This window comes from Tupaia chinensis, unplaced genomic scaffold (genome assembly GCF_000334495.1).
Source record: "Tupaia chinensis unplaced genomic scaffold, TupChi_1.0 Scaffold138400_2, whole genome shotgun sequence".
Lineage (NCBI taxonomy): Eukaryota > Metazoa > Chordata > Mammalia > Scandentia > Tupaiidae > Tupaia > Tupaia belangeri.
The window spans coordinates 68,621-77,217 of record NW_006198298.1 but is presented as its reverse complement, the minus strand read 5'-3'; the positions used below and the strand labels follow the sequence as shown (position 1 = coordinate 77,217).

The 8,597-nt window shown below is 49.6% G+C and overlaps 1 protein-coding gene across 2 annotated transcripts in view; it reads left to right on the top strand.

The window, feature by feature from the left end:
* Positions 1–8,237, top strand: part of UBA1 (ubiquitin like modifier activating enzyme 1) — a 23,925-nt gene extending 15,688 nt beyond the window's left edge. For both annotated transcript variants that reach the window (XM_006161272.3, XM_027765467.1), the window contains exons 17-26: positions 2,186–2,250; positions 2,487–2,682; positions 3,386–3,458; positions 3,576–3,767; positions 4,943–5,031; positions 5,313–5,405; positions 5,535–5,726; positions 7,406–7,507; positions 7,612–7,712; positions 7,903–8,237. In XM_006161272.3, the coding sequence (XP_006161334.1) occupies positions 2,186–2,250; positions 2,487–2,682; positions 3,386–3,458; positions 3,576–3,767; positions 4,943–5,031; positions 5,313–5,405; positions 5,535–5,726; positions 7,406–7,507; positions 7,612–7,712; positions 7,903–8,038 (1,239 nt within the window). In that variant the 3' untranslated portion in view covers positions 8,039–8,237. The remainder of the gene's footprint in view (positions 1–2,185; positions 2,251–2,486; positions 2,683–3,385; positions 3,459–3,575; positions 3,768–4,942; positions 5,032–5,312; positions 5,406–5,534; positions 5,727–7,405; positions 7,508–7,611; positions 7,713–7,902) is intronic.
* Positions 8,238–8,597: the final 360 nt, after the last annotated feature.

The window sequence follows — 8,597 nt, the reverse complement described above, 5'->3', positions numbered from 1 at the left end:
TTTCTAACAAAAACAAAATGTTCATGCTGAACAGTCACTTTCAGTTATTTGTCTCTAATATTCAGGTTTCCCCAGCTGATACTCAAAATGCATGCAAAGCACATACATGCAGAACAGTGTACTTATCGTTGCTGAAGTTTTACAAAGTGAACACACCTAGAACTTAAGGGTATTTTTTCAAGCAGTGTTTGAGGCCAAAGCACTCAGGATGTTTGGTATAGACATGGAGTTGGGAGCAACACAAGAAAAGGAAATAAACAGTTCTGTTTGTCATTTTCCCTTTTGACCCTGTGGTTCCAGGGTTGTGTTTGTATTTGTGTGTCTACCCCAGTCTTAGTAGGCTATGCATGACCTTGAGCTTAACCTCTCTGTGCCTCACATTCCTCTTTTGTAAAATAGGCATGACAGCATCTACCTCATGGGGCTGTTTTAAAGCACTGAGCATTATGTATCTAATATACTTTAAAGTAAGCTTTAAATGCATGTATTTACTCATTCCTTCTAGCAGCCCCACAAGGTAAGTATTTACTAACACAGTATGTGTTATAGAGAGGAAGACACACCAGTGAAGGTGGTAGTACATATGTCTCAAATCAACAGAATGAGGGCAGATGTGGCAGAGTAGAAATCTGAACCTGGATCCTTTAACATTTTATATTCCATGCCACCTCACTGATGACAGTATTTACTGTTGTAGGAATTCTCAGAGGGCAAAGCCCTGAGAAAGAGGATAAGTGAGAAAGCACTCCTCCCATGGAGACAACCATGCCACAATCCCTTCTCCATTCTCCTCTTGGGATTTTGTGATTGCACACACACATGTGCCTGGTATGTTTCTGAAGCTGTCAGTTCTAGGATTCAAACTGCAGTTGGCCATGTGGGATCCTGCCACCCTATTCATAGCACCAGCGCGCTTCCCTCCCCTTTTTTATAGTCAGAGGGCACATGTATTTGTGCGCACACTTTTTTTTTTTTTTTTTTTCTTTGGAGGTTTTCCCTTTGGGCGTGTGCACTTGCTAGAGAGAGAGACGGTGAGAAGGAAAGTGAAAAATCACCCCCTAGCAGGGAGGGCATCATCGCAATCCCTTTTCCTTTTGGGATCGTGGGCACACATGCACCCAGCATGAGTTTCAAGCCACCGGGTACAGGACTTGGACCATTATTGGCCAAGTGGGAGTCACCTAACCACTATGCCACCTGCTAGTCCCTGTGTGCACTCTTGAGAGAGAGAAAGCAGTCCCCAGTGGAGTATGGTCATATCACAATCCTTCTCCTCCACTTCTCATTATGATTTTGGGCACACACACACACACACATGCAACTGGTATATTTTTTAAACCACCAGTGCTAAGTTTTAAACTGAGGGGCCATGTGGGATCCATCTTTCTATCCACAACAACCGCTGCACCATGGGGCCAGCTCAGGTTTATTTTCCTTTTTATCAAGTTTTGATGGACCTAGATAGGGTACACAGTTCTTCCTCTTTTTTTTTTTTTGTAAATGAGTTATCGGGACCAGCAGTTAGTGTAATGGCTATGTCGCTGGACTCCCACATAGTCGGCCGTGGTTCGTGTCCCAGACCTGGTGGCTTAAACTCACACTGGGCGCATGTGTGTGCGTGCCCAAGATCCTGAGAGGAGAATGGAGAAGGGATCGTGGCATGGCCATCCCCCCTGGGGAGTGATTTCTCGCTTTCTGTCTCTAAGTCTCTCTCTGTCTGTCTGGTGAGCGCACGTGCCCTATAGCAAAAACCTCCCCAAAAATAAAAACAAAAAAAAAGAATTATTTACTTTTTTTAAATTTCAATTTGGCCAGAGAGGGACAGAGTCAGAGTGAGAGAGAGCAAGCTGCCAGGTCTGGGACTTGAACTGCAGTCGGCCATGTGGGAGTCCAGTGCCCTTGCCCTTAACCACCACACCATCTGCTGGCCCCAAGGTACACAGTTCTTAAGAATAAATGTTTTCTCATTCACACTGGTGTATAACTGCTGCCCAGGTTGGGCTCATTGTTTTTTTTAATTAAGATACCAGGAGTGAGAAGGTTGAGGAATAGTGGTTGGGAGGGATCTTCCTTTCTTAGAGTAGCTTTGTGCTTCCTGTTGCTTTATTCACTGAGGGTCTTCCTAATGCCTGTGGAAACCTGTTGTCAACCTGTGCCCCACATAATTGGTCTGCTCTGTCTGCAGTGGGCTCGGGATGAGTTTGAAGGACTCTTTAAGCAGCCGGCAGAAAACGTCAACCAGTACCTTACGTGAGTAACTCAGATGCCCTCTCGCCCTATCCCCTGTGGCAAGCCAAGGCCTCCTGCCTGCTTTCCTCACCAGTGGAACATGCCGCACCAGGCACACTCACAAATAAAGCAGTGAATGCCCAGGCCTCACACTGCTGGGGGTCAGGACTAGCTTTCATGGAGAAAGTGGGAATGCCCTGGAGCCCACTCCTAGGGCCACTGTGTAATCCTGCCTTTGCCACTCCAATTCCTGATAGAGACCCCAAGTTTGTGGAGCGGTCACTGCGGCTGGCAGGCACCCAGCCATTGGAGGTGCTGGAGGCTGTGCAGCGTAGCCTGGTGCTGCAGCGACCACAGACCTGGGCCGACTGTGTGACCTGGGCCTGCCACCACTGGCACACCCAGTACTCTAACAACATCCGGCAGCTGCTGCACAACTTCCCTCCTGACCAGGTAATGCCAGCCTGTTGGGTCCACTGGCAGAATGCATTGTGCTGAGATGGGAGCCACCTATGGCTCCTCCCAGTTAGTCCAGGTGTGGCAGGTGCCCTGAGGCTTGGGATCTCAGAAGAAGGATTCAGCCTGCCTTATTTTTCCCAGTCTCCTTTCCTTCAAGCAGGAGACTTGGTTTATGTTTTCCTTACCTGTGGGTAGGGGCTGAGTCAGACTTTACTCCAGTCAGGGCTAACGGGCTTCAGGGGAGGAATTCAGGATTTAAGAGCACAGGAATTAACATGGGTTCAAATCCCAGCTCTGATCCAACTCAGTTCAAGTCACCAGACTTCTCTCTGCATCTGTTTCCTCACTTGTGAAGTAGAAGTAATAGCAATGTACCTCTCTCACGTGAGTTTGTAAGGATGAGTTAGTGTTTATTAACGTTAAGTTACTACATTATCTGCTAACCCATAGGAGTTTCTTAAGTGGCTGTGTGTTTTGCACAGAGCAGATGCCCAGGAATGGCTAGTTATTTCCTTGGCCGGGTCCCCCCTAGTCCACCTTAGCCTGGGTCTTTTGTGGCCAATTCCAGCCCCATTCAAGTGCCAAGTAGGGATAATGAGGGTACAAGGCATGTCAAAGGTTAGAGTTGAAGAGTCAGGATTGTCAGAAAGGCCTCCACTCTCAGGTCCTGCTCCTCAAAAATCTTTCCATCTTTTAGCTCACAAGCTCAGGAGCCCCATTCTGGTCTGGGCCTAAGCGCTGTCCACACCCACTTACCTTCGATGTCAACAAAATAAGTCTCTTCTCTGGACTCTCCTGGGTCAGGTGAAGGTGGGCGGGTGGGAAGGAAGGGGCAGTTTCCCGAGTCGAGGGCTGATGTGCTTGCCCTGCCTGCCCTGCCTTCTCCCAGCCCCTGCACCTGGACTACGTGATGGCTGCTGCCAACCTGTTTGCCCAGACCTACGGGCTGACAGGCTCTCGGGACCGAGCTGCTGTGGCCACACTCCTGCAATCTGTGCAGGTTCCCGAGTTCACCCCCAAGTCTGGCGTCAAGATCCATGTTTCTGACCAGGAGCTGCAGAGCGCCAATGCCTCTGTTGGTGAGGGGGTTGGGCCAGTTGGCCAGGAGTCATTGCCCTCATTCATCCCCGGCCTGGTCCATCCTCCCGACCAGTCCTCTGCCCCAGCTCTGCTCTGCTCTGGGACCCAGGTCTGAAGCTTACCTACTCCTTCCTTTGAGCCTCCTTTCCACTGTGACATGGAGAGCACTGGGGCGAATTCTCTCCCTCCTGCCTTCTGTTTCCCACTCTCTGGCCCTTGGGAGTAAGCTGTTTGTTTTCTCTTGCTGTGTGTATTTGCCTTGGTTTTATTCTTTCTCTGTTTCTTGATTGTTCATCTCAGGGGTATGCTTTCCACCAATGGTCTCTTTCCTTTTTTTTTGCCTGCTTCATCTCCTTCCAGATTTCCCCTTAGATCTTCTCCATCTCCTATCTATACCACTGCCCCCATGTTTCTGCATGTCACTGTCATCCTGGGATTACCCTCTGTAGTTTGGGCATAGTGTACTGACCCCCTTCCCTTCTTTGTGTCTGTAATGTATCTGTTGCTCTGCCACCCCCCCCCCCCCCCAGCAACACCCCCCACCCCCCCCGCAACATACCTTCCATACATCTCCTCTCATCTCTCCCTTCATGTCCACATCTTGAAGCATCTACCCCTTCATGGTCTTCTCTGTGTATTTCCTCTCATTTTTCCCTCCACATCTCCCTTAGTCTCCTCCATAAGTTTCTGCTACCTTTCTCCTTATATATTTCTTCCCGTCTGCCTCATCCTCCATATATACCCTCATTCCTTTCTTCATACCCTTTTTTTATCTCCCCATCTATATTTTCCCTGTATATTTATGTTTCCCCCAACATCCCTTCCATATATCTTTTCCCATCTGTATCTCCCCATCTTCCCCTCCATCATTCTCCCCAAGGTGATGACCTCTGTTCTTGATTTCTTCAGTTGCACTTCCTCCTAATGTCTTCATTTTTGTTCTGTAGTATCTCTAGAAAGCATTCTCTTGATATCCTGTACCTCATTCTCTGTCTTGTTCAAGTTTGTACCCTGTTCCCCTGCTCTACCTCTCCCCTTTCTCCCTTCTTTCTCCCAGGATGTCTGACCTTTCTAAATCCATTAGAATACCTTTTGTTCCACCCCACATTCCCATTTCCACCTCAGACCCTGACCTGGGATCTAAAGGGCTGATGGTGTCCTTCTCTTTGTGCAGATGACAGCCGTCTAGAGGAGCTTAAGGCCACACTGCCCAGCCCAGACAAGCTCCCTGGATTCAAGATGTACCCTATTGATTTTGAGAAGGTGCTGGTTAGGGGCCCTGTGTAGGGCAGCGGGGTGGGATGAACATGGACGGGCTGGAAGGAATAGGTCTCTGGGGATCTGAAGCCAGCCCCGGGCCTTTATAAGTTATCAGATCATGGGACCTGCCACGTGACTCTGAATGAGTAGGTGTTCCCAGCCATCTCTTTGTGACCTGGGAGGGTCCAACAGGTGATTGCAGTGGAGGATACTTATGTCCCTAGAGGCAGGAAGCCTCTTCCTCATCTGATCCTGCCCCCACTATCTTTCTCCATTCATAACAGGATGATGATAGCAACTTCCATATGGATTTCATCGTGGCTGCATCCAACCTCCGAGCAGAAAACTATGACATTCCCCCTGCAGACCGCCACAAGGTAAGGGGAATCTAGACCCAATGTTCTACCCACTCCTAGGCTGGAGTTCCCCAAGTTTGGCCCCTTCTGTAGACTTTGAGCCTCTTGTAACATGATTATCGCCTCCCTTGGTCCCTTTCTGTCTCACAGAGCAAGCTGATTGCAGGGAAGATCATCCCAGCCATTGCCACAACCACAGCAGCCGTGGTTGGCCTTGTGTGTCTGGAGCTGTACAAGGTAGTGCAGGGGCACCGACAGCTTGACTCCTACAAGAATGGTTTCCTCAACTTGGCCCTGCCCTTCTTCGGCTTCTCTGAACCCCTTGCTGCACCACGTCACCAGGTGGGGGCCTATATCGGGAGGTGGGTTTGTGGGCAGGTGTGTCTGTAGAGCTGGCTCTGGTTCGTATCATACCCCATCACTAGGCGAGGGTTTCTGTTGATGTGTACCTACTCCTTTTGTACACCTCTTATGCATGTATTCATTAGCCGTATTGTTTTGAGTATCTGCTACATGCTAAGCACTGGTCTGACTCTGCCTATGAAAATGCTCAGAAAAGATGGGATATTTGAATTGTGCCTTGAGAGCTTAACATAGTAATAGCAGCAGCATTTACTGGGTGCTTACCATGCTAAAGTGCCTTACTTGCTTCATTCAATAATTGATTCAAGTGTTTATTTGGCACCTATTGTGCATAGGTGCCCTTTAGGTATGCAGGTTAAATTCACCAAATAGATCTTGAAACCAGAAAAGAAAACAACTCAAAGAGGATTTGAAAGGCTGCCCTGCCTATGGTGTAGCCCTCCTCTCTTTGCTTTCAGGTAATAGCTCTCCCCTTCCACTCGGAGAAAGGAATGAAACGGTTCACTCACTCCTCCTATGAGGCTGCTCCACCTATGGAGTAGTCTGCTCTGTGCACTTTTCTTGGTAGGCTTGCTTTCACTCTCATTCAAGGGCTCGCTCTTGAATTCTTTCCTGTGAGAAGCCAAAGGCTTTTACGCCTGGGCAGAGGCCCCCCACAACACACACAGGTTGAGTGTCCCCAGCAACAATGTAATTCCACTTATATGAGGTACCTAAAAGAGTCAAGTTTATAGAGATAGAAGATTGAATGGAGCCCAGCCATGGTGGCGGAGTCAATAGCATGTAGAGCTTCAGTGCTAGAGGTCACGTGGTGACCAGGGTTAGAATCCCCAGCCTGGTAGATAATGTGTGCAAGCACCTAAGATTGAACAAGCAGGACTGGAGGAAGGGGAGATTACAGTGTGACCCAGACCCTATGGAGGGTGCTTCCCTCTCTTGCACATGTGTGCACAAAGTCTCTCTCGATAACCGGGAAGGGAAAAAAAAAAACTTATTTATTTATTTTTTTGGAGAGGTTTTCGCTATAGGGCGCATGCGCTCGCTAGACAGAGAGAGACATAGAGACAGAAAGCGAGAAATCATCCCCAAGGAGGGATGGTCATGCCGCAATCCCTTCTCCTCCATTCTCCTCTCAGGATCTTGGGCATGCACGCACACGTGCCCGGCGTGTTTTAAGCCACTGGGTCCAGGACGTGAACCGCGGTCAAGACTTGAGAATACTAGGGTGTGAGGGTATGGGTTTGGGATTTTTAAATGTAGAATGGTTAGGAAAGGCCTTGCTGAAAAGTTATTTGAGTGCAGATTTGGAGGTGAGGGGACAAGCCCTGCAGGCTTCAGGGAGACGTTCCAGGCAGAGGGACCAGTCTTGTAAAGGTATGGAGGAAGGAGTATGTGTGGCACATTTGAGGAATACAAAGTCAGCAGAGCAGAGTGGTAAGATGGGGTAAGAGGTGAGCAGAGACTAGGAGGATTCCAATGGCGTAGGGCCTTGTCAGTTGTTGTAAGGGTCGGTGCTTACTCAGGGTGAGATGGAGGCTGTGAGTGGAATTTTGAACAAAAAAAAGGTTGTGCTCTGACCTAATGTGTCTGTTTGAGTAGGGAGGCTTAGACAGATGGGGTACTGGCCCAATGCTACTCTTCCCCTCCTCGTCTTGCAGTACTATAACCAGGAATGGACATTGTGGGATCGCTTTGAGGTCCAAGGACTGCAGCCTAATGGTGAGGAGATGACACTCAAACAGTTCCTTGACTATTTTAAGGTAAATACCCTTTCTCTTCTCTCACCCTACCTGAGGGGTGGAGTATGCAGAGGACTTCTGGCCTTTTCACTCCCATGACAATACTGCCCTCTTCCCCTCTCCAGACAGAGCACAAATTGGAGATCACCATGCTGTCCCAGGGCGTGTCCATGCTCTATTCCTTCTTCATGCCAGCTGCCAAGCTCAAGGAACGCTTGGATCAGCCGTGAGTTGGGCACTGGGCAGGCTTGGGGATGCCCTACAGGGCCTAGAGGGCCTCTACTTGCAGCTCTTCTACCCATGTTTATTGCCCTTCACCTCCTTGGCCCCTAGGATCCCTAGGCAAAGAGGCTATTTGTCCTGTCTCTCTTACTTTCTTGCCTCCCTGACCCTCTGCTCCCACTCCCCATTCCCAGGATGACAGAGATCGTAAGCCGTGTGTCGAAGCGAAAGCTGGGCCGCCATGTGCGGGCGCTGGTGCTTGAGCTGTGCTGCAACGACGAGAGCGGCGAAGATGTCGAGGTCCCCTATGTACGATACACCATCCGCTGACCCCTGCCCACCCCTGTAGGCTGGCCCCAGTCCATGCCTCTCCAGACCCCTTCCAACCCAGGGCTCCCCTTCCACCTCTGGCAGTGGTTGGGCCAGCCAAGCCTGGTGTTCCCTCATCAGCCCACTCCCTGAGTCCCTCTTGCCGCTGCTTTCTACCTTGTTTGGAACCTGAATCCTAATAAAGAATTAATAACCCAGATGTGGCCTGCCCTGCTGGTTCCAGGGAAAGAAGGGACTTCCTGAAGCAGTCTAGTTCAAATAGTGACTAACCCTCAGGGCTCGACTGCAGCCCAGCTGTCAGTTTCCTGGGCAGAGAAAACGGGAATTGCTGCCTCTTCCTGCCCTCTGCTCATGAAGAAATGGAGGCACCAGTGAGGCATAGAGAGCAGGTACCTGGGCCTATGTGACTATTCATTAGAGCTGGATTCAAATCCCACCTCCTCTCCCTCCTAACTTTCCCCTCTGTGAAGAGGAAAAGCTATGATGACCAGACTGCCAGTGCTTGGACATACTTTGTCTTGGAGAGGTCCCTTCCCACCTGGCTGAAAGTACTCAGACC